General features: G+C 44.7%; 1 protein-coding gene across 1 annotated transcript; it reads right to left on the bottom strand.

Annotated features, from left to right (window-relative positions):
• Positions 1-1,051: 1,051 nt before the first annotated feature.
• On the bottom strand, positions 1,052-13,831 carry LOC138225238 (uncharacterized). The gene is made up of 2 exons (XM_069184763.1): positions 8,776-13,831; positions 1,052-7,601 (listed from the first exon to the last, which is right to left on the bottom strand). The coding sequence occupies exon 1, from the start codon at positions 13,829-13,831 to the stop codon at positions 13,025-13,027; it is 807 nt and encodes a 268-aa protein (XP_069040864.1). The 3' UTR covers positions 1,052-7,601; positions 8,776-13,024.
• Between the last annotated feature and the right edge of the window lie 12,337 nt (positions 13,832-26,168).

The following is a 26,168-nucleotide window of genomic DNA, read 5'->3' as shown; positions in this document are numbered from 1 at the left end:
TCTCTGGAACTGATGGCTTCTCTCCGCGTGTAGACAATGCCTCTGTAGCTATCGGCATTGCAACTCGATAGAAACAGAGGTCCGAGTATCAGAAAAAACAAGAAAAAGTATCTCAGCTTTACTAGCATCTATCATGTTGTGATCGCAAATCTAGTTGCCGGCAAGGGTATGAAGAAAAAACACTAACACACTACCATTAACTAACTGAAAGAAACAAAAAGACAACAAAAAGACACAGAGCTGCTGTAGCAGGCTGCCACTAACACAGCGCCATGTTCTTAGATGCGTTGTTGTAGCTGCTTGTTACCCAGTTTAAGGTAGAAGGTCACCCCTGTCTTAAGCAAGACATCCCACTGATTCTCTCAACGTTGATCTGCCAGTCCAGATTGAAAAGAGATGAGCATGTGGGGTTCAATCTGGAGCTCATACAGGACTGTGCCACAGTCATGGGATTCACAGTCTGTCTTGGATCTCCATTAAGTCACTTGTGAGTTTCGGTTCAGTGCTGCAGGGGTTCAGGCAAAGACCTTCAAGCTTGTGGTGGTGGAACATCTGTTCCAGTGTGGGCTGCCCACGAAAGACCTGCTTTGATATGACTGGAGACATAAGACTTCAAATCAGCTTTCTAGATGAAGTGAAAAACAACTGAGCCGCCCTGCAGTGAATGGAACCTTTCTGAGCTGCTGTACATATCAGAAAGCACTCTGGCTCCTTCTGGATTCTCTCAGAGGATGACAGCTCAGGGGATTCATTTTGTGTTGAATGTGGAGTTAGTCTTCTCCACAGCCTTCTCATAATGACCTGATTCTATACCAGATTTAAAATCACAGCTATTGATTTCACATGGGGTCATAAACTGCATATCATTTATTTTAATGATGGTGCTTGTTTTACAATAAAACTGAAAAAAAAAAACAATTAACAAAACATCTGATTCAGCATAATCAAGTCCAATATAATAAAGTTTATAAAGTGTCAACATCATTAGAGATGAGGCAAGAAGATTTCAAATAGGATCCTGAACAGTGCTCCCAGGAGAAACAAATACAACTCAAATTGAACTTGTACTTTATTGTCATATGTAACTTATACTCATTTTTCTAAAACTGATATACTGGCAGGATGTAACACTGAGCTTTTGTCAGAGTTCCATCTCTGTTTACATCATGCTGAGTCTTGAGGAAGAGCTGCTAACAGTGTCCTGTTGTTCCTTGTCCCACTGTAGCTGCAGCCCAGAGCTCCCTGCAGTGCAGAGCACCTGACTCGTGTGCTTGTGGAGGATGTGCTGCCACTGCCTCTGCAGGATCCCAGGGGCCTTGAGCTCCAGGTAGGACTGCTAGACTCAGCCGCTGGTGTTGGGTACAGGCGGCAGACGGTGTCTTAAGAATAGCTGCTCTTGCATTGTGGAACCTGTGAAAATTCACAATGGCTGTACATTCTTTGGCAGAGCACAATCCCTGACACATGTGCTGTACCCTTTTCTTAAAAATGACTCATTTCCAAGGTTTTGAAAAGGAGACATTAATTTGGAAAACATTGGCAGAGTATTTAATATTTAAATGATTAATTAAAGATTTGCCATTTGTGTACAATCACACACCCGATTCCTAGTCTCTACTTCGTCCTCTTCATCTGCTGCATCTGGTCAAGCTGCTTGGACCAAGGCTGCACTCACAGGGTTGTGTGTTTTTTCAGTCTGTGTCAAGGAGGCCCTGAAGGAGTATGTCCTGATGAGCTTTGTGGCATCCCTTCACAACCCCAGCAATCAGGATCAGTCAGAGCTGCAGTGATCTGGCCTCACTGTGCTGCCATGTGTCTGTGCTCTGTATTCTGCTGCGCCTGGGAATGTGTGAAGTACTCCTGAGGTGTGTGGAAGGTGTGAGGGTGTTTGTGTGTCTCAGCGTGTGCAGACTGGTCCTCTGCAAACTGGATGTGCTGTTATTCCTGTCCTCAGGTGAAGTATCTGGAGTCGCAGGTCCTGATTGAAATGGGGCAGAAGGGCTACCTGGGGCTGGGGGCCACAGTCTTAGCTCTGGAGTACATAGTGAAGAACTGTGTCCTTGCAGATGACACCACCCAGGTATGGAGCTGCAGTTTACGGTTCTTTGTCAGTAATGTTCCTGAATGAACATGAAATAAAACCTTGGACTTCCTGTTGAGCAGCACCCTGAGAACTGTCAGTCCATCCCAAGTGTTTGGCTTTACCTCTTCTTGCACAGGATGAGCATGTCCCTGCTCCACACCCAGTGGGATAATGTGTGTGTTTCTGTGTGTTCAGGCTGAGCAGAGTGTGAGCAGCAGCACTGTGAGGCAGAGCTTTGAGGCTGTGCTGGCCTGCTGGTGTGCCGATGAGAGTGTGACTGAAGTAAGTGCCTCTGTCTACAGTCTCTGCCACCTGAGACTGGAAACCTCTTCCAGCTCGATGCTCAGGCAGACTGTTCTCAAGCCTGTCTATTATCTCTTCCTGTATCCTTTCATCCTCTTTCACTGTGTTTCTTTAGAAAGTGGTGCTGCTTTGGTCGTACCTGCTGAAGTTCCTCACCTGGAGGAGTTATGAGCTTGGTTAGTATTGGGGATCAGATGGAGTGTCACAGTCCAGTCCAGAGCAAATTTGCTCCTTGGTTCTGGGACTAATGATTGCCTCCCCTGAGTGTCTGCAGCTGCTCTCTAACACACTGAGCACAGTGGCGGATGAGGTGTGGGCCTTTAGGCTCACTCAGGACAGTCAGAGTGCTCTACCCTCTCAGCTCCACCTCTGAGGAGAAGAATCTGGGACTTTTACTCACTAAAAGTCTTATTCCTCACCTAGTGTTGTGACGTAGTGACATAGCAGGTTTGTCTGCAATTTGCTGTGTATTAGATGTTGTAAGGTGTGTGGCTGTTCAGGCTAGATTCATTCATGTGAGCTGTGAGCTGTGTTTCCATGAGCAGTGTTTGATTGTCCAGTAGAGGAGAGAGCCCATTCAGTGTGAAATGTGTGTTCTGCGCTCTACTTCAGTATGTTGTCTCCAGAGCTAACATGTCCTCTCAGTGCAGCTGTACAGAGCAGGCTCCTGAACTCAGTGCTCACTGTCCTCTTCTCCGGTGTCACAGCCCTTCCTGTACCAGTGTGTCAGTGCAGCTGCCCAGAACATCTCTCAAAAGGAGACTGTGAGAGATGCGCTTCAGGACAGTCTACAGGAAGTTCATTTTGAGAATCCTGCAGAGAGAGAGGTGAGGTGATCTGTTCCCACTCCTCACACAGACTCAGGGCTTCTACTGCTTCTACAGCCATGAAAACTGTAATTCTCTGAGCGTTTTCTTTCTACACAACTGATGGACAGACAAGGAGTATCTTTGAAAATCTTCCCATCTGACCTCATACATGGAGTATGAGGACAGATGGGCAGATTTTCAAAGTACTTTTCCCAAGAGAAGCATGTTCTACCTTCTTCAGAAAGTCACTGAAAGCTGAGATATGTTATTCTAGAAACTGACAACATATGAATGGAAAGTAAACATTATACCATCGATCTCTGGTATTCCTTTAAAGGGGAACTGTAACACATTTTTATATTTAGAGCTTAGAAACTATCAGCATTGATGAGTGTATTTAAACCACAATAAAAGTCAGATGTAAGCTGGAGGCTTTACAAGTTACTGTGTACATCACAAAATAGACAAAATTTCCAGAAATGCCCAACATCTGCGATTCAACAGAAATATTGCTCTCGACATTAAGACAGTCTAGCTGATAAATTGAACTGACTTGTTAATTCTGAATGCAGATCACACTGGAAACTTTCTGTGGTCAAATGTCTGCAGCACAACCTGTCTGTATTCACTCGTACTTCACAGTACATGTATCATTTTAGTGACTAGTGAGCATGAAGGGCCGCTTCACGGCGCAATTCATACGAACTCTCGCTCTCCCCGTGGAGAGAACAGGGGTTTGTGACAATATGGCGACTTACAGAACTTTCAAAACGTTCATGATTTTGTGGTTAATTCGATATTTGTCAATGTTTTCTATGCCGTTAATCAATTCATTTTGCTACAGAGATTTACTAACCGGTCTGAGAAACTGGGACTGCAGTTCCCCTTTGAAATTCTATTGCAAAGCTGGGCGGCGCATGAAGAACCTTTGACAGGCTTCCGTCACCTTGCCAAGACGTCACCTTTAATAATCAGCTCTTGCAGGTCCAGTCACTCGGAATGCTCCGGCAGCCACAAAGAGCACTGCAGCAGATCGAAAGGTATTGCCCAACACCGTTTCATATTTGCAGATGTTCAGGTGCAGAACAGCATTACTCTGCTAAACTGCCACGTGGCACAGTGAATCCTTAATGTGCCATGTATCTAACACACAGTAAATCTTACTTTTATAATTAAAATTAAATGTCTATTACTTATATCTGATGTACTGATATGTGACCATCTTTGTGTATTCTTTCATGTTAATTGAATTGAATTAAGTCAGGAAGAATGTATCTGAATCTTATGTTAAGAAACGCCACATCAATTAAACAACAGCTGAGAAGTTTAAAAACATTTTAAATAACGTTTCATGCACAGTGTCACCCCTTTCTTGCAACGATCTGGTTCATGCTCGGAAACTTAAGAATATCACACTCACTCATGAATGAGGAGATACAGTACTTCAGCTTAAGAGAAATTGTCGCAAATCAGAGTGCTTACTGAGAAAACCTAAACTGCAGGTTCATTATGACTTTCTGAGAGAACAGATTTCCACCTACAATACTTCCATAAAAAGGGCAAGACAGTTGTACTTCTCTAATGTAATTAACAAACACAAAGATAACACTAAAGTACTTTTTTCCCCACTATAGACAGTTTAATAAACCTTACTTTTTCTCGTATTTTTTCTTATGATGTATCTTCTATAAAATGTGAAGATGTTTGCAATTCATTTCCAAGATAAAATTATTGATTAGATAGAATATAGCTCAGACAACAACGACGAGTCTCATCGATTGTCCTGATCAGCCACCTACATCTGTTATGACATCTGTTCTCTGTTATTAATCTTCAGACACTTAAAACTGTTACAGACATCTTCCACATGTGATCTTGACCCTGTTCCTACAACTCTTTTTAAGGTTTTTGATTGTGTGTAAGATAATGTTTTTACTATTGTAAATTGCTGTCAGCTGGAGTTATTATGTTATTAGCAATTTTAGACCTATTTCAAATTTTCCTTTTTTAAAGAAAATTTTGGAGAAAGTTGTTTTTATTCAATTAAAAGAATATCTGGTCTCTAACATTTTTTTGAGTAACTTCAGTCAGGTTTTCGTTCTAACCATAGTACAGAGACGGCATTGGTCCATGTTGTGAGTGACCTGAGACTGAGTGAAGATAAACATAATTTGGTTTTACTTGATCTCAGTACAGCTTTCGATACAGTTGATCACAAGATTCTGATCAACCGACTTGAAAACTGGGTAGGTCTTTCAGGGTTGGTTTTAGAATGGCTTAAATCTTATTTGAAGAAAAGATCATTTTTTGTTGCTTTGGGAAATCAATCATCAAAACATTTTGACATTTCTTGTGGAGTTCCGCAGGGTTCCATTTTAGGACCTCTGCTCTTTTCATTATATATGTTACCTTTAGGTCATGTAATTAGGAACTGTGGGATCAATTTAATAGCTATGCCGATGATATAAAACTGTATATCTCTGTTCCATCTGAAGATCAAAACTCCTTCAACAGACTAATCGGCTGTGTGTTAGATATATCTCAGTAGATGTCCCAAACTTTTCTACAGTTAATCAAGACAAGACTGAAATATTGATATTGGGTACTAAAATTCAGAAAGAACTCTTGCAGGATAAATTCAAATGTTAAATCTGTCCATGCATTTGTTACCAGTAGAATCGAATATTGTAATGCTCTGTTTAGTGGGCTTCCCAAGAAAACAATACATTCCTTACAACTTGTTCAAAATGCAGCAGCACGGATCCTAACAAAAACAAGAAAGAGAACACATATCACTCCTGTTTTGAAAGATCCTCACTGGTCACCTGTATTTTCTAGGATAGATTTTAAAGTTCTTTTACTTGCTTTTAAAGCTCTAAACGGCCTAGCAACTATGTACCTTACTGAATGACTGTCATTATATGTTCCTATACGTGACCTGAGATCTGCAAATACTGGCCTTCTGCAGATACCACATGTGAAATACAGAAAGAGTGGAGAGGCTGCTTTTTGTTTTTATGTTTCTAAATTATTAAACTCACTACCACTTTTTATCTGGTAGTCAAGCTCGGTACATTGTTTTAAAAAACATTTGAAAACATCTTTTTAATTTAGCTTTTAGTTAAAATGGTTCTCTGTTCTTTCTATTTATCTTTCTTTTTTATTTATCTTTTATTGTTCTTATTCTATTACGACCTTCCTAATTTCTATTTCTTTTTCAAGCATAAATTGACATTGATGTTGCTTTACTGTATTACTGTGTTTTCCTTTACAACTAAAAGTATATCTCTTAATTTAAGATTTTATTTGTACGCTTGGTTTGTAAAGCACTTTGAGATGCTCTCTGTATGAAAGGTGCTCTATAAATAAAGTTTATTATTATTATTAGGAGCACAGTTTAAAAATGTACATAGATTACTGGAGGAATGCAGGAAACTAGATGATGAAAGAGCTAGGTAGAGAAGGAAAAAAACAGAGGACTTCTGCTTTATAAGGCTGAAGCTGAAATTCAAGCTCTCAAAATTACACAAGGCAAATGAAAAGTTAGGACATGGAAGTGTTAGGAATGTTTATAAAAGGCTTAGACGCAGGGATAGTAAACTTCCGACACTTGAGCAAAATGTTGTGGAATGTGAGCAGGCAGTCATTCTGAATGAACTGCAGAAAAGTGAGTTAGAGAAGGAAAAGGCACAACTAAAGAAGAGTACTGATAAATTGCAGGAAGAGTTGCAAAAGATTAGATATACAGTAAAAGGAATCACAGAAGGTTGCGTATTACAAAAGGAAATGTGATTCTGAAGCAGATTTAGCACATGGGGAGAGGGACCTGGATGAGCAGATGCAGTTCTGGCAGGGAGAATATGAAGGCTTGAAAACAGAGACAGACAGGAGAGTGAGTCACAATATTAGCACGTGTGAAAAAGGAAAGTATAGTGATGCTGTAAGAGAGGCTTATATGGATTTAGTAGCAAACATGGGCATTCGTGCACGAAAGGTCTAAGATAGTCAGAATAGTTTTTGATAAATTGGTAGGTATTCAGGTCGACAGATTGCCAGGGGAAAGTTTTTGTAAATATCTTGTGTTAGAAGAGAGACAAGTTTCTAAAACATCTAAAAGAAAAACTGTTGCAAGAAAGTAATTGAAGCCTTGCCACAGATGGGACAACTTAATATGGCCATAAATACTGTATGGAACTGCAGGGACTTCTTTCCAGGAGGGTAGCAGGATGCATTTCGGACTCAGGGAGCAGAGAGGTGGTGCAAGATGTTGTTAACAGTGGAAGCAGGGATTCGGATGCAACGCTTTCTGAGAAGGAAATTGTCTACAAAATTACAAATCTAATTGGCGACAGGGCAAGTACAGAAAAAAACATTAATGAAATCCTGGCACGGTACAGAACTGATATCTTGCCTGAAATTGTATATGGATTTGATGACCTCAGTGAGACAGACAAGGCTAGGATCAGACTTATCAATGAGTTGTTCTCTGAATTGCATTTAATTGAAATGAATGCGAGATACAGGGAGCTAGTGTGTAAGCTGAAGGAATGGCAGGCTGATAGCAGTACGTTAGTCAGAGGTGAGGTACGCTTGTTTACCAACATGGAGGCAAATTCCGGACCTGTTCTGCAGAAGCTCACAGAATAGAGGAGCCCTGAATTATAGGACATGACTAGGCAGGCAGAGGAATTGATCCTTCCTAGTTTTGTAAAGGTGTGTTGTAGGATGGTAGCAGATCATTTGGAATATGGCAGGTACTGTATGATAAGGCTTCAGAGGAGATGTATAAAATGTTTGAATCAGCACCAAGACACATGTAAGCTATGAGAGGGACTTGGGAATCTTTGACAATTTACTTAAAATACTGGTCAGAGCAACTGCAATAGCTGTTGAGGGTTTGATCATGTTTAAGGAGAACAGGTCTTGGCAGTGGCTTGAAAAACTGGATTCTGAAAAGAAGGCAGAAGTTTTATCTCAAGCTAGAGTATCAGTTAAAGAGCAGAGGGCTGTGTTTTGGGAGAGGATGGATAGGATAAGAGATGCCAGGTTGCAGACACTTAGAGAGAAGAAGGAAAAAAAGATAGAAAAAGAAACGAGATATAAGGACAAAGGAAGTAGCGGTAGAGACAGGAAAGTATGGGGGACTTTGGAACAGCGAGGAAGAAATAGATGAGCAGCTGAGGCATTTAGATGAGAACAAGAAGCTTCCTGCAGTTACAGCACAGTTGAGGTTTAGGATATTTGTGTGAGGAATGAAACATGAAAATGGAGTTTTCAATTTTTCAAAGGAGGGGAAAAGGCTTAGTCTAGAACAGCTGATTGATTTTCAGCAGGCCAGAGGAAATCCCAGGTACATCTAGAGAAGACAAAGATTAATGTTTGGCACCATCAGGACATACTGTTGAAGAAAAGGTAGAGATTTTAAAGGATGCTTTTAAGCAGCATTTTAAGGCTGGGGATCTAGGTAGAAAAATGGTTTGTATGGAAAGATTAAGAATTCTTATGTTAATTAAACCAGAACATTTGTTAGGAAAGAGAGTTAGACATGCTTTTGAAGAGAAAGATAGGAAGGTGTGATACAAGGGCACAGTCGTTGAAATGAGCCTAGATGGCCAGGAGTATGTTTTTAAATAAATATGATGGATTTAGAAAAATGTGGTGGTTTGCTTTGTGGAAAGATTATATGAATAGTTATTTAGAATTGCTTCCTGTTAGTGCAGAGGACTTTGTAGGCAAGAAAATGGAGCACATTTGTGAGCAGTGAAGATGGGAGTGAATGCTGGTGGCCAGGCAGGGCAGTCCGTGTAAATAGAACAGGAGACTTGTTTGTTGTGGATTGTGTAGAGGAGGGTGATCACATTTTAGGCTTTAATTGATTATCCATTGTTAGATGATCACATGGATAACGAGGTGAGGGTTGTTGCTTAGATGTCTTAAGTTCCGGGCAGTTGCTAATGTTACACTGTGTGTCAGATGCAGATAATTTTGAGGAAGACGAAAAGGAAAACATCTTGTAGCTGATGCTGATGCGCCAGGGAGGCTGGTGAAAAGTTGATCACTGGAGCCAGCAATACGAAATTACTGCTCTATATATAATGGCTGATGTAAATAACCTCCTTGCCTTGTGATAGCTGGTTTCCAACATTGTCTATAGTTACTTGTGAGTTATAATTTTTACACTGTTGTTCATTGTTATTTGTTGAATATGTATGTTATTCAAATACAGTTTATATCCTGTTAAGATTTATCTTATGATGTAGCCGTGCAATGCCTGTGATAATTCCTTTTTTCCCATCAGGTATATATTACTGATCATTAACACGGGGACCAATAACAGAGCCCAGGGGGACTCCTCCTATGACATCCTTAGAGCTAGAAAAGAACTGACTGTGGCAGGAAGGAGAACATCTCCTTGTAAGGTTCATATGGCAATTTGCTCAGTTTTTCTACGGCTCTGCGATGCCTCTTTGCTGCTGGAGCTGTGAAAGAAGCTGCCCGGGCTCTTCCACAGCTCCCCTCTCACATGGACCATGTGCAGCTCCTCAGGAGCAACAGAGTGCTTCTGCAGAACCAGCAGCCCGTTGCTCAGGTCTTTGCTGCTGATGGGCTTCATCTCAGGGCCGATGGGAAAAGGAACTTTTCTCAGTATATTTTACATTTTATTTCTCATTATTTTAGAACTTTATTTTGATATATTTTATTTTACTAGTGCCAAATTTATTTTTTATAATTTACTTGTTTACTTTCATTTTGTGATATTTTGATTTTAGTTTGTCAGATCAAATGCACATTTGACCAGTCTTGTAAATTATCACTTTTTACAAGATGTGGAAAAAAGTGCAACAATTGAGTCCAACGTTATTTTAATATTCATGACTATATTTGAATGCATACCTTTTATTATGCATAATAATTATTAAATGTGTAATTTATATGTACATTGTTTTGTATAGGTGAAACCTTTCCAAAATGTATAAATCATTAAAGATGATTAAAAACATTATTTTCCATGTGTAATATAATTAGGAAGTACAATAAGATCCTGCTTTAACAATGTTATCAAATGATCTGTCTAATTTGTTAAAAAACCAAAGGACTTGAAGTAAAAAGAAATGACTAACATTGTTTGATTAATTTTAAACACTAAGTTATAAATGCAGATGCGATCGGTGCCATTAGCGCTCAGTCTGTGCTGCTAGGCTCCGCCCCCTCTGTGACGGACGCAGTGGGCGAGGCGCTGTTCTCCAGCCTGACTGGGGAACACGGACCCGCTGATCTGTTTCACACCACAGGAAGAGAAGAGAAGGAGATTGTTTTTGCACGAAACGGGTGTTGTGTTTCACTGGGAGCGACAACACCCGAGATCAAAGCGTGATGAACTATTACGGAGCGGATATTGCCTTAACCCGCTGGGCTGAGGGCCGACCTCCTGCCCACAGGACGCAGGGTGCCCAAGGGGCAGCCGTTGGGGTGGAGCTGGGGTGCGAGAGTCGCATGCGAGGGAGAGGAGGAAATCATGCTGGGATTTATAGCGTCTGGTGGAGGAAGGATGACGGGAGCAATTGCTAATTACCGACAGCTGAGTACGATTGAGCGTGGTTGTTGTCACCCCTCCCGAACTTTCTTTATAAACTTCATTCATGAAATTCAAGTATTTTAAAGGGTTAATTATAAAGTAAAAAACGTACAATGTACACAAACATTCTAAGCTGATCACCCGTTTCTTAATGATCTAATCCCGTTTTTTATAGCATTTAAAGTCATGCAATGTTCCAAGCTGGGACACTTCACTGTATCATATTGTAACGCCCTCGCCTGGTGGTGAGGAGGAAGCGCCCCTTCGTAGTACCGCTGGGCATGCTGGGAGTGGCAGCCGGGGAGAGTCTGAGGGTCAGCACGATGACCAGCGGCTGACCCTACCTGTGTAAATAATGTCCTAGTAGTTCTAGTGCCCTGTGTAGTCTTATAAAAGTATAGCGTGTTGTTAAGTAATTACCACCCTAAAGATATGTACTGTACGTGTTCCGTCAGTCTCCTCATGTGCGTATAGATACTGTGTTTGGTTTTGTGTGGTTGTTAATGAATAAAGCTAGCGCTTGGTTTGTTAATCGCGTCTCCACTGGTCCTTTGTTCTGAAAAGAACCTGTAAACGCTACATTGGTGTCAGAGCGGGCAGGATGGACAAATCGTGGCAGACACTACCCGATTCTGTTAAGCGCCGGCTGACGATGGTGAAGCACCTTGGGAAACCTACGAGGCGCAGTTCCGGCTCGCGGCCTGGACGAATGGCTGGAGCCGGGCGGAGATGGCCGGCCACCTGGCGGCGGCGCTGGAAGGAGCGGCCTGCCAGGTGCTCCTGGACGTCCCGGAGGAGGACAGAGGCGAATACACGGCGCTGGCAGCAGCTCTCCAGCTGCGCTTCGGTGTGGAGGAGGCGCCGGACTTGATGCTGGAGAGGCTGGCCCTGCGGCGGCGCCGACCAGGAGAGCGGCTGGGCCCGGTTGCCGCTGATGTCACGTTCCTCGCCTGCCGAGGATACTCAGCTTTTCCTCGGGAGGGGCAGCGGGAGATGGCTCTCCAGGCCTTTCTCAAGGCCCTCTCACCTGAGGAGCTGCGGCGCCACGTGCAGCTGGCCGTGCCAACATCACTGGAGAAGGCCTTGGCCCTTGCTACACGGGCTGAGGCCGTGTTCGGGGTGGCTGGAAGCGCCAGCAGACGCAGTGCGCCCTGCGGGCTGACCGAGGCGGCGATGGAGGAATCCAGCGAGGGGGAAGAGGAGCCAGCCAGTGCAGCGACCCCCGCGGAACAGCCCCGCATGCTGATTTGCAACCGCTGCGGGAAGAGGGGACACCGAGCCCGGTTCTGCCGGGCACCCGAACCTCCCACTTCTCGATCGGCGTCGGGAAACGGGAATGGGGCGGCTCTGCGCGGGGAAGGCCGCCCCTTGAACACCTCAACCCCCGCTCCAGGGAGCGCTGTTAAGACCGGCACCCCTCACGCCACTGTGGGGCGAGTCGGCTCTAGCCGGGGCCTGTACCTCCACTGCCAAATCGAGGACCAACCCTGCCTGGCCCTACTCGACACCGGTTCATCGGTAACCCTACTCCGGCCGGGCGTCCTCCCCGACGACGAGGGCACCAACCCAGCAGGATGGGAGGCCTCCAGCCTGCGGCTGAAGACCGTGACGGGACAGTCAGGGGGAAACAGGTGCTTGCCTTCCGTCTAGGTGCAGCAACGGTGCGCCACCCCTGGACCTACTGCAGCGAGTGGGGGCCAGTTTGGACTTGAGCCGGCAGGAGTTGGTGTGGCAGGGGGAGCGACTTCGCCTGGTGGAGGGCAGGCCCGGCGAAGGCCGAAGGACGCGGGCTTGCCAGAGCCGGGGGAAAAAGAGGCAGTGGCGGCGGCGTCAACTACCGCAAGCTGAACGAGGTCACCTGGAAAGATTCCTACCCCCTGCCGAGGATAGATGACGCCCTGGACTACATCACCGGGTCGACCTGGTTCAGCTTCCTGGACCTCCACTGCGGCTACTGGCAGGTACCGCTTGCTCCTGACGCTCGCCCGAAGACGGCCTTTTCCATCGGCCAGGGCCTCTGGCAGTTTACTGTCATGCCTTTTGGCCTGTGCAATGCCCCGGCGACGTTCGAGAGGCTGATGGAGAGGGTGCTGGCATTGGTCCAGCGGAACCAGTGTGTGCTGTATCTGGACGATCTGCTGGTTCATGCCCGGGGTTTCGACCAGGCCTTGACGAACCTCCTGTGAGACGGCCTTCGGCCGGTTGAGTGAAGCTCTGGTGGGGGCCCCTGTGCTGGCCTACCCTGACCCGTGGTTACCGTATGTTCTCGATACCGACGCGAGTAACTCGGGCGTGGGTGCAGTGTTGGCGCAGGAGGGGCCAGATGGGGAGCGCGTAGTGGCTTACTATAGTCGGGCTTTGACTAGGGCTGAACAGAACTACTGCGTGACCCGTCGCGAGCTGCTGGCGGTGATGGCGGCGGTCCACCACTTCAGGCCGTACCTGTTCGGGACCCGGTTCCGGCTGAGGACCGACCATGTGTCCCTCACCTGGCTGCTCCACTTTAAGGAGCCGGAGGGGCAGATGGCACGATGGATAGAGATCCTGCAGGAGTACGACTTCACTGTCGTGCACCGTCCGGAGTCTCGCCATCTCAATGCCGACGCTGTCTCGCGGCGCCCCTGCGAGGCCACGGACTGCCACCACTGCGCCTGGCGGGAGCAGCGTGAGGAGGCTGTCCGCACCGTGGCGGAGGCGAGAACCGCGGCCATGGCCCAGGAGGGGCCGCTGGGGGTGGGCCTGCCAGACCTGGCGCAGCGTCAGGCAGCTGATCCTGACGTGGGGCCGGTGCTCCGCTGGAGGGCAGCAGGAGTGCGGCCTACGCGAGAGGAGCTCGCCCCGCACCCAAAGTCCGTCAAGGCCCTCTGCGCCCTGTGGGAGGCCTTGGAGGTAAAGGACGGGGTGCTGCGCTGGGGGTGGCGGGTACCCTCCAGTGGCGAGGTACGGTGGCAGCTGGCGGTGCCACGGTCGCTCCGCGGGGCGGTGCTCCGAGCGGTGCACGGCCAGCCGGGCGTGGGGCACTTCGGCGGTAAAAAAACCCTGCAGCGTCTCCGAGGCCATTTTTATTGGGGTCTTTGCCACTGGGACGTGGAGTGGTATTGCCAAACATGTGCGGTGTGTGTGGCGCAGAAGTAGCGCTCTCGGGCCCCCCTCCAACAACACCAGGTGGGGGCTCCTATGGAGCGGGTGGGGGTGGACGTTTTAGGCCCGTTTCCACGCACCAAGGCCGGGAACCGCTACGTCTTGGTGGCCATGGATTATTTTACGAAGTGGCCGGAGGCCTACGCCCTCCCGGACCAGAGTGCCCCCACGGTGGCCGATGCACTGCTGGAGGGGATGTTTGCCAGGCTGGGGGCGCCTGGGGATCACTAAGACGCGGACCACACCGCTGCATCCCAAGAGCGACGTGTTGGTGGAGCGGTTTAATCAGACGCTCGCCACCCAGCTGGCCACCCTGGTGTCCCGGCACCAACGGGACTGGGACCGCCACCTCCCCCTTGCGCTCTGGGCGTATAGGACCGCAGTCCAGGAATCCACCGGGTGCACCCTGGCCTCGCTCGTGCTGGGCCGGGAAATGTGAACCCCGGTGGACCTGGTCTTCAGCCCGCCGCCCGGAAACGGGTCGGAACTGCCGGCTGGACCGGACTACGAGTGGGACCTACGGCAGCGGATGCGGCGGGTGCACAGCTTTGCACGGACCCACCTGACTCAGTCGGGAGTCCGGCAGAAGCGGCACTACGACCTGCACTGCAGGGGGCCTGCCTTCCAGCCCGGGGACTAGGTTTGGGGGTACAGCCCGCGCCGCCACAAAGGCCTCAGCCCTAAGCTGGTGCCGTCGTGGGAGGGGCCCGCTGAGGTACTCGGGGTGGTGGGCGAGGTCTGCTACCGTGTCCGGTTGCAAACACGGGGGAGAGTGGTGGTCCTGCACCGAGACCGCCTGGCCCCCTACCGGCTGCGGTGCATTTCTCCGCGTTTTCCGTTTGTTCGCAGACCGGCCCGGCGAACAGGTGTTTGTTTTCAGGGAAAGGGAAGAGGACGCCCGCGTGTTTATATTGGCCGCCATGACTTCAGACGCGTCATAAACCGGACGTCTGAACCACCGAAGATCAATCATTCTGAACCTATCCGATTTCCAAATATCAGCAAGATTAACATTTTCAGAATTAGAGAATTGGAGCTAAAATATGGCAGAATTGTAAACTATGACGGTGCTGGTGGCGCAATCTGTGTAAACATCAAAATCCATTCTCTACCGGTATAAACGGTTTAGCCAAATCCATATCGGACACATGTTTCTACCGGTATACCGACTATACGGGTTATACTGCCCACCACTGTTTCAGTCCCCTCTCATCCAGCTCAAAATCTCTTTCAGCTTCTCCCCTCTGGAAAACATTTCAAATCCTTCCTCTCAAGGACTGCCCGTTTCAACCTCAGCTTCTATCCCACTGCCAGACGAACTGTGAATTCACGTTGAACTCTGACATTTAGTTGTATAATGATGCTGTTACATGGAAAGTTGTTTACATATGTGACAATGTTTGTCTTCTGTCCTATTTGAATTTGTACTGTATATGTTGTTTGTGTAGCGGCGAGGCTTAATAATAAGAAAGAATTAAGTGTTCTGAACCTTCCCGAATGAGGCCCCATTTCTCTGTTCATCTCTGTGGTGCAGCTGATTTAAGGTTTGATAAGGACAGCTCCCAAAGGGGGATGTACTTAGCTAAGGCTGGCTATCATGATCAATGGTCATCCATTGGCGCCTATCTGTCTAAGGAGTGCCAGATGGACATCTGGACTGCATTCCTAAGTGTCAGGAGTAAGTGACTCATATCTCACCTTGATCAACCAATCAGGGACTGGTAGGGCCGAGTAACCCACGTGGGACTCTGATGCCCATGGAACTTTCAGCCAATCAATGAGCTGAAGTTCCTCCAGGTAAAAACAGGCAACACAGAGAGCCTGAGAGATTCAGTAAGATTCAGGAGAATTCTGTGGACTGTTCTAAAGGGAATTCAAAGGAGAATTCCAGGGCAGGACGGCCCAGGAGCAGAAGGTAACCAGCAGCAGGCCTCGTGAACAGGTCGGAACTGTGGACAGCTGAATCACTATTCAGAACTAGCTCTTCATCAGGAACGAACCGGTCCTCTTCCTGACTTGCTGGGACCCACAGTCATCTTTTCTCCTGAGCACAAACTTTGCTAGTTAAAGCCAGTGAGCATCTGCAGCGCACCGTCGCAAACCGCACAGCACAGCCTGGCACACAGCCAGAGATCGCGGATTGGACAGCAACAGCCTGCAACTGTTTCTTTGTGCCCGCAGGAGATCTGAATCCCCAGAGATTGGATGAGTATTCAACTTCAATGCATTACAGCTCGAGAACTCAATTGTTATCCCAACCAGTTGATATCAATTTAATTCCTAAGAGTTATGTACTTGTTTTGAGTATCTAATGTAAAAATTATAACCAAGTTCATTTATGAAACGGTCTTAATGAATGATATACTGAACATATGTCCTCTTGATATGTGTAACACTTCGTAACTGATTGAATATATATCTTTTGTATTCTGATAACCCTCTCGATAAAATCTGTTAGTTTAAGGCATATTCTATGTATTAATAAATGTATCCTCGTGTATTAGTACCTGTGTGTGTGCGTTGTTTGAGTTTTGTTGCATGGTTGGACTCTAAAGCCATCAAAAGAATCAATTTGTGATTTACTGCTACAATTAATAATTGTCTCAGTAAATGCCCAAACCCTACAGAACTGGTGCCTTCAGAGAGCCACTACATTACGTTTTGGCTATGGCAACGTTACATATTTGGCGTCCCTGAACGGCTATGAAACACTACATTTGTATGTCTCATCTGTGTTCTTTGCTGTACCGAAAGCCAATTCCACCAACTAATGTTGTGTGGCAATAAAGAATAATGAATGAATGAGTCCCTGAGGTGTACCGTCCAATATTTTGAAAGAGTGAAAAAACAAGCTTGCATGAGAGAAAAGGGCGCAGTAAACTGCGCAGAGTAGGTGACGTTGACCAACAGCTAAAGCTGCTTAAAGAATTTAAAATCCGTCTGACTACTGCAGATCTCATGTAATTAAACAGAAAGTCACCGGGCTCTTATAAGCGGTTCTGTTAGCAGAGTTTGAGTTAACACACTGCACCCCTTTGAATGGATTTTTATCACCTTTATTACCTTTGCCTGTCTGGGGTGTGGGGCTGTATCTCTTCCTCAGTTTAAAGTCTGATACGTCCGCAGTAAACCGAGAGACTAAAACCCACTATCGATAAAACATCTGCTTTGCGACACTTCTCAAACTGCTCCAAAGTCGGGCGCAGAGTATCATCCTCTAAACTGAAAGCTACAATGGACTCCACAATCTCCCGTAATATTCAATTCAATTCAATTTATTTTATATAGTGCCTTTCACAACAAGGTTGCCCCAAGGTGCTTAACAATGCAAGTAACCATGCATGTTGTAAATACAGAACAGAAGACCGGAAGACAACGGAGGAGAGGAACCCAAAACTCCTTAGTTAGGAAAAGAAAAACCTCTGGGGGTCCAAGGTCAACTGGCTGCCCAACCCCTCTGGGCATGCTAACATTATACAATTCAAAAAGGAAATAAATAAATGAGAGCATTAATCCATCCATCATGTCTTCTGTATGTCAGTATTACAGACTGCAGTACCGTAATATCTGTAATACAAAGGACCACCACAAACTAAAACAAGCCCAAGAGCAGCACGCGTGAACCAAGGAAAAAATATCAGCTCCACAAAACAAGTCCCCAAACATGCTACATCCCCACTATATTAACAGCAAGGTGAAAGTGGGGAGGTGATTTTTATATTTTTTTTAAAGAAAATTAAAAATAAGAAACAATGACATGCCCCTGCCTAACTTTATTGCATGGCTTTAAAAGCCATAAAACATTTTTAGATAGTTAAACACCACTTATGCATGAAAAGCAGCTGATTTTTTTTCCTCGTGATCAGCTTAGAATCTTTGTGAGCGCTGTAAATTAAAATAAGACTGCCAATGCAACACGAAACGTATACACAAAAATCACATTCTTCTCTAAAACCAGGAATGACTTGGCTAAAGCTGCGTCAGTGACAATCTGGAAGATGTACTGATGGAGAGTGGAAGTACAGCCCGCTTCCCTCCCCCACTGCAAGGTGGTAATGCGCTGGCTGGCACGAAACAGCCCTGCTTTCCGGGTCTCCTGGTTCATTCATCAAGCTGTTACTTACAGACCTGCTGACCTGCTTCACACCACAAGAAGAGAGGACAATGTGATTCTTTCTGTAGAAAACACATTGTTATGTTTACAAAATTAAAGTGTTTTAAAAGTTTAATTAAAAAGTACAAAAACACTTAAGATCATAAGCTGATCATGAGAAAGAAAAATCACCTGTTTATCGCACATAAAAAGTTGTTTTAACTATCGTTTTTTATAGCTTTTAAAGTCATGCAATGTCTGATTTAGGAAGGGACATGTTCTTGTTTCTTATTTTGGATTTTCTTTACAACGTTAAAAGAATCAGTTGCCCATTGTGCCATACAGTGTGATGTTACATTTTTTATGTTTTTAAGACACTTAAGAACACTTAGACTGATGCATAAAAATGTAGCACAATGCATTCTCACGTTATGAACTCGTTTACACCTGGGATCCACTTAATTCACACTAAGGTTTCTAAAAAGGCAACCTGGTACTAGATATTGTTTAAATAAAAGTTGTGAAAATCGCGATCTTTAAAATGCCTGTGCTTTGAAGGTTCTGTGTTACTGACATCAGAAACTTGTCTTATAAACAGGCATTTTAATTAGAAAGCAGAGGTAATGAAAAACGGAAAAACTGAAAAAAAAAGAAATTTGAAATGATCATTTATTATTAATACATTAATATTGTTTATAATGATCAGATATATTATTATAGTCTTAGTGGCCTTTTTAATACCACTTTGTTATTCCCGATTATAATTACAAGGTATATGATTTCGTTTTAAGGCTTGTTGTAAAGGCTTGTGTTAAACTGCCCTACTGGGATGAATAAAGTATTTTGAATTGAACTTAATTAAACCGGTGGAACAGGTTTGTACTCCCACTGTTGACAGTATTCACATTTGCTCATTCATGTTTTTATTTTATTATTAATATCATTTAACACTGAATACACTGTGATATACAAAAAAATAATTTAAAATGTTAATATAGTCTCCATAATATTTATTGTTTTATTTTTTTAAAAGTGGACTACGGTATTACTACCTGATTTATATATCTTATTTAGATCTTTAAATTAATATCGTTATTAATTTCTTTAGTTACGCGATTCCATATTACATTCCCTTTTAAACTGATTCTAAAAGGTACACATTTTTTACTGTAATAATAACAGCAAGCATGCATAGAAAAGGTTAAAACATTATAGCTTTTACAAAGTATATAAACTTAATATAGCCAGAACGAGCACGTCAAAACTTTTCCAGAATATCCACCGTAAGTGACCGTATTAAAGACTTTGATGCATAAAATGTTTATGAAGAAAGTGGAATACTGTTGTGTACTTTGTATTTAAGCAACCATTACCAGCCATATACAGTATGTATAATATATTTATATTCTTAAATTAACAACTACTTACATCTCAGCCTTTCTCGACAGCCTCATGAGACCGCTGGTTGAAGATCTTCCCTCATACATCAAAGACACCAACCACGCGCTCCAACTTTTCAATGATTTCCAATTTCAGGGTACCGAATGCCACATTTTTACCATGGACATCACATCTCTGTACACCGTCATTCCCCATAATGACGGCCTTACAGCACTCAAGCACACGCTGGACAAACGCACAGTGCTTGATCCACCCACCCACACCCTGGTACGCCTTGCAGAATTGGTCCTCACACTGAACGCATTCTCTTTCAATAATCTTTTTTACCAACAGGTCAGTGGAGTTGCCATGGGCACCAGAATGGGACCCAGCTATGCCAACATTTTTGTTGGCTGGGTAGAAGAACGCTTCTTCGCCTCCTACACTGGCTATGTCCCTGACCTCTACAAACGATATATTGATGACTGCGTCGGTGCCGCCACATGCTCCAACGATCAGCTTGAGTTCTTCCTGCACCATTTCACCAACTTCCACCCGTCCCTCAAATATACGGTTAACATATCTTCCACCACTCTTCCGTTTCTAGACATCCACCTGTCTATCAACTACCCCCGACTGTCTACTTCAGTTTATTACAAACCCACGGATTCACACAGCTACCTCCTGTACAGCTCATTTCACCCCAACCACACTAAAAACTCTCTTCCCTTTTCACAGTTCCTTAGGTTACGACGACTATGCAGCGACGACATCGACTTCGAGAACCAAGCCCTCGAAATGTACTCATTTTTTATCAACAGAGGATATCCCAGCAGTGTGATTGACAGGGCCCTTGCCCGAGCCAAAAACACCCCCCGGACCATCAACCCGATCAGGAACTCCCGCCGTAACAACCGCATTCCCTTGGTGCTTCCTTACCACCCTAACACACTTCCTATCCCCAGGACCATTAACCAGAACTTTTCCATCCTACAGGATGATCCCTCCATTGGGGCCCTCTTTTCTGATCGCCCTATCATCTCATATCGCCGACCACCTAATCTGCGTAACCTCCTTGTTCACAGCTCCCTTGACCGCCCTCAACAACCATCCACACCAGGCACTTTCCCTTGCAACAGAGCTCGCTGTATCACCTGCAAGTACACAGCCACCACCACACTCATTCAAGGCCCCTCAGGACAATTCCGGATCACTCAGACAGCATCTTGTACCTCCAGCAACCTTATTTACTGTATCTCTTGCAGTAAATGCCCAGCCATCTACATTGGAGAAACAGGAAGGAGACTCGGAGACCGCTTCAGAGAACACGTCAGGGCTGTGAAGATTAAAGATCTCTCCAAGCCCATTGTTTCTCATTTCACCTCTGACGGCCACGACCACACTAATCTCTCCGTCTGTGTTCTCAAAGACGGTTTTCCGAACTCATACATCAGAAAGACCACCGAAACTAAAATTATTCTGCAGTTAGGATCACACATTCTCCCTTCCCTTAACGACAGATTACTGTTCTTTTAAATTTTCTCCATTCATTGGAAGTTTCATTTCACACCTCTCTACACCCATTCTGATTTCACACCTCTTGATTGGCCTCTCTTTCTGTCCCCTGCTCCCGCCTCTCACTCCTCCTCCCTCCCAACCTTTGTTCTCCCGCTACTTTACCTTTGCCTACTGCCCTGTCTCTCTCACACCTGAAGAAGGCTCCACGGCCGAAACGTTGTGTTCTCTTTCTTCTTCTTTTTTTCAGCATGGAATAAACCTATTACTTGTTCCTTCTTAAATTAATATCGTTTATGATGATATGACGTTCAGAGACGTTATGTTCCTGTCATTTTTATACTCAGCTACCAAAATTTCCCTTTAGTTATTAATATTCCAGATTAAGAGGATTTAAACATGCACAGCAGAGAGATTGAATGAAGCAATCGTTTCACTAACATCTAATGCACCACAAGTGCCACCTGTCGATCATCTCTGCCCAGCGAATCACGTGCCGTGGCAACCTGCAGCCCCAATCCCACGTTACAGGGTTTTACTGCGCATTCTGAATGTCTACATCTGTAACAGGTCATTTAAATCTCACATAAAGGCACACTGACAACTAGATGAAACGTTGCATTTACATTTTTGAAACTATACATTTTTTATTCTACTCAGTGTTCCACAAATCGGCCCATCTGACAGATGATCCTTTCAGCTGATAATTCAATTACTAAAATAATAATAAGAACATGACTGGAGTGTATCAAGTCAATTACACACGGAGAGATTTAGCCCTCTGGCTTGAGTGCAATATAAATCCCGAAAGTGAATCCCAGCAGGACTGACCTCCCCATGGCCCCGCCCCCTCTTTAGATACTGTGCGCAGTCATGCCTCGACCAAGTCCCCACAGAAACCAATGGAAACACAGAGCAAACTGCTCATCTCCACCTTTTTACAATATTTCACTGATCTGTCACAAATCCACGTTTGGATTAGGTGAGCCGTTGTAACTAGACTAATGGTTACTAAGAGTTCGGTAACTAATCACCCAACTCGTCGATTGTCACTTTAGCTAATTGCCTTAATGAATTAAAGACTTGGATATGTGAAAACCTTTTGTCACTCAACTCTGATAAAACTGAGCTTCTGCTGTTTGGAGGCAACAGTGCAGATACGACTAAAAGTTTGCTTCAAAGATTCGGCATGTAATCTAGGCGTCATCTTAGACACGACACTCTCATTTAACTCTCATGTCAATACAGTATCGAAGGCGTGCTTCCTACAGTTAAGAAACATTGCAAAACTAAGGCATTTTCTCTACACTCAAGACACAGAGAAACTAATACATGCATTTGTATACAGCAGATTACATTACTATAATGCCCTGCTATCAGGGAGCACCTATCGCACTTTCAACACCTTATAGGGAATTCAAAACGCGGTTTTGTGTATTTGTTACTAGGAGTAGAAAGTACGACAACACCTATACTTAGCTCTCTCCATTGGCTTCCTGTCAGGTACAGGGCAGACCTCAAAATTCATTTACTTATAAGGCTCTCAGAGGTCAGGTGCCTGTCTGATTAATGGAGCTGATTAATGTTAATGATTAATCCACAAATTAATAAAATAACAGCTGGCGGTAAAGCCTTCAGCTACAGGGCCCCTAGTTTATGGAACAGTCTGCCAGCCTACGTACGGGATGCCGAGTCAATCTCAGGACTTAAATCCCGACTGAAAACCTATGACTTCAGCCCAGCCTACTCACACCTTACATCATAGCCCGCTGGAGCTATGGCTGCTGGTGCTGCTGTACATGCCATTGTGTGTCTCTGTGTTGGCCCACCAGGTAGATACTTCTGTTCTGACCAGACTATCCTATTCTCCTCCCCACATGTCCAGACTGCGCCCGGGCTGGGGACCATCTGAGTCGGATGCTGCATCACTGCCATGGATCTAAGGGGGACATCGTGAGTATAGCTATCGTTTAGGGAGGATTTGCTGGTCTACAGGGATCTGCATGGAGTACTGTCACACAGAAGGATATGATGGAAGGTTTAATACTCCACACTTGGACCCCCAGAGGTTTTTCTTCTCCTTACTGAGGAGTTTTGGGTTCCTCTCCTCTGTTGTGTTTTGGCCTCTTCTCTTTCTGTACTGTAACACGAATTACTGGGGAGCTAGGGGGAGCTTAGCTTACCTGAATAAGACACGAGCTCCCCTGAAGAGACCATTTGCGAAATTTTGGGGAGTCACTAAAATATGGAAACTGTCAATTAAAAAAAAAATCCTATTTATACAGTATGGGTCAATTTTTCCAGTATAGACTACATTTGAGTTTCTGTTTTGAGTGTGTTGCTACCAAAGAAATACCTAAGCAATTGAATACTATTACCGATCAAGGCATGGTGGTGCTGTTACAAAAGTAGGCAACGTTCCTTTTCAAGTGACAAACAGACAAGCTAACAAGTCACTCTTGGTTATGTCTTCTCAAAAAAAAAAGGCGCACAGTAAATATGCAGAGAAACTTTCCAATGAAGTTCAGTTTTCAATATAAAAAATTCAGTTTTCTATATATATTTCTGAAAAGCGGCGATAATGCCCAAGAGAAGACAGGGAACTTTACTCGCTAATTTTGGGTTAACAACAGAACCTAAACTGCGCGATCTGACTGTTGCTGCTAGCGGCTGGGGACGTGGACAATGTATTTTTGGACATCACAGAGCTGACGGATGGCACAGACACGGAATCAATCTACAGTTGCCTGAGAGGGAGCCTTAGTAACGTGGGTTTGGATGATGAGTTCTTGAAGAAATATCTCATCAGCATAGCCACTGACGGGGCTGCAGTGCTCAATGGTAAATCCTCTGGACTAACTGCTAGGCTAAAGCTTGACTTTCCTAAAGTGCAGTCCATACACTGTCTGGCACATCGCCATGAACTGGCAGTCCAAGACGCTCTCAAAGAAGTGGCTGGGTGTAACCATTTCGAATTCTTTATCGCAAAACTATATTCACTTTATCACCAATCGACTAAGAACGCTCAGATACTCGAGAAAGCAGCCGCAGACCTAAATGTGCAGATTTTGAAAATTGGCCAGATTTTAAATATTAGTGGCAAGCAGTTTTAATACCGTGAAAGCAGTAAGGAAAGAATTCCCTGCATTAGCACACCATTTTCAAACAGCAAGCGAGGGAGGATGCATCACGCAGTGCCACTGAGAGACAGAAACACAAGGGACTACACAAACGAGTCACTAACTCCTCATCTGTTGCTGATTTGGCATCTATGAAAGATGCTCTCCGTGAGCTGCTGGGCCTCTCCCTGAAACTCCAAAACACAGACACATCTCTGGTGGACTCCAGTTGCCACATTCAGCAGACCTTCGATATCTTGACAGCCAAGAAAGACACCGGCGGTCAATCTGCAGTGAAGGCCGAGCAGCGCTCGTCACTGGGCGTGTTTAAAGATGTTGACATCTCAGAGGGTACAGGAAAGATAAACCGGCTCCAGTTCTATCAGTCTGTGATCAGTAGCCTTACAAAGCGACTCTGATTCTGAATTAGTCCAGATGCTGAAACCGCTGGATAAGGGCTTCTGGCCACAGGATCGGGATGTCTTAATTCTTTACGGTGAAGGTGAAGTTGGTGCGCTTGCTAAAGCACTGGGCGAACCCGTCAGAGAGGCAGTGGAGGAATTCCGCGACTGGAAATTACAAGGCAAAGCATCAGGACAGACGCTGGGAAAACTCTACACCAGGCCGGACGTGCCTCACCACCTCAGCCGACTGCGAGCGGGGGTTCTCTGCCCTGAGTGACACTAAGAGAAAACGAAGCCTCTCCTCACTTCTTTTTGTTGATCTGAATGGACCTCCTTTGGAGAGATTCGATCCCTGCCTCTTGTATCATGGAGTAAAGCAGGCCACCGCTCGTCCACTGCATGGGCAACAGGACGGACACCACAGACAGCTGAGTCCAGACCTCTGTGGACACTTCTATTGTAAGGTAAGAGTAAATCCAGTTAAACTATAACTAAATAATCCAGTGCTCACTTTGTATGCGCTAGCTGACTGGCCTTTCACACGTGATGCGTCCCCCCCCAAACCAGGGGTGAGCTCCCCCTGATGCCAAGATATCATTCGCACCCTGCTGTAACGTCATGTGTTGTCACACAGCTTTGTTAAGTGCTTTGGGGCAACCTTGTTGTAAAAGGCGCTATATAAAAATAAAATAAATTCAATTGAATTGAAATTGAATACAGGACAGCTTTTGTCCAAGTCATTTCTGTTTGAGGAGGTGCCAGTTACTGAAAGTAACGATTCACACACTTCAGACACCACTTTCCTTATTGCAAGCACTCCGAGTAGCCTACACAGTAAAAAACCGCTCCAGTCACAAGGAATCACAGCCCTACCTGTGAACAGAGTGTGAGTTTCTTTTAACGCTGAGTTCCAGTACGATGAGCTGTAATAACAATGTGATTTGTGCCACAGAAAGTAGTGTTTGTGCTGCTTTTGTTCCTCAGATGTATTGAACTGATGACTAAAGCTAGAATACAGCAATAGCTAGTCTGTATTTTACATTGTTAACATTTTTCTAATTTACTCATATTTTTAGCTGTGGATAAATATTTTTTCCTAAAACTAGATTACTCCTATTATTTCAAGCAAAAAAAATATCTGGTTAATTATGACATTTTTCTGTTATGTAGTAGTCGTTTTTCCAACCTTTTTATAAAATGTATCTGGCGAATTCTGATCAGCTTCCCCAGCAGAATTCAGGTTTGACTGTAACTATAAATATCGTTTGCACCCTTTGTGTCATCAATGTGTCACTGTCAAGCTTAGTTCGGTTCTGAAGAGGTTCTGTAATTCTGTTTTTATCCTCACCTGCTTATCGACATTGATGCTCTGCAATGAACTGTTGAGTTTAAAAGACAAGACAGTTGTGAAGACTTATTGTTCATGAGTCCAAATCACGTCCATATTAGCTCAACCCAACAGACAACACTGAGGACTGGATGGAAATATTACACCATCATGAGAGCTCTCCCCTGCTGACAGTCTCATCACACTCTGTTGGTAAAGGTGAGCTGCAGGGATCAGTGTGTGTGATCGGGAAAAAATGGCAAATCTTTAATTAATCATTTAAATATTACATACAGATGAGCCGCAATGTAACTGAAATCACAAATTGGAAATTAACTCTGCCTCCTTCTGATATCTTGACACAGGTAGATTTCAGCTTGACTGGCTGAGCCACTTTCTGACACCCAGCCAACTGCAG

This window comes from Lepisosteus oculatus, chromosome 27, assembly GCF_040954835.1.
Source record: "Lepisosteus oculatus isolate fLepOcu1 chromosome 27, fLepOcu1.hap2, whole genome shotgun sequence".
Classification (NCBI taxonomy): Eukaryota; Metazoa; Chordata; class Actinopteri; order Semionotiformes; family Lepisosteidae; genus Lepisosteus; species Lepisosteus oculatus.
The sequence above is the reverse complement of the archived record's forward strand: the minus strand, read 5'-3'. Positions and strand labels throughout refer to the sequence as shown.

Coding starts and splice junctions, on each gene's coding strand:
- LOC138225238 (XM_069184763.1), bottom strand. CDS start 13,831: ATGGCCTCGGAGACGCTGCAGGGTTTTTTTACCGCCGAAGTGCCCCAC.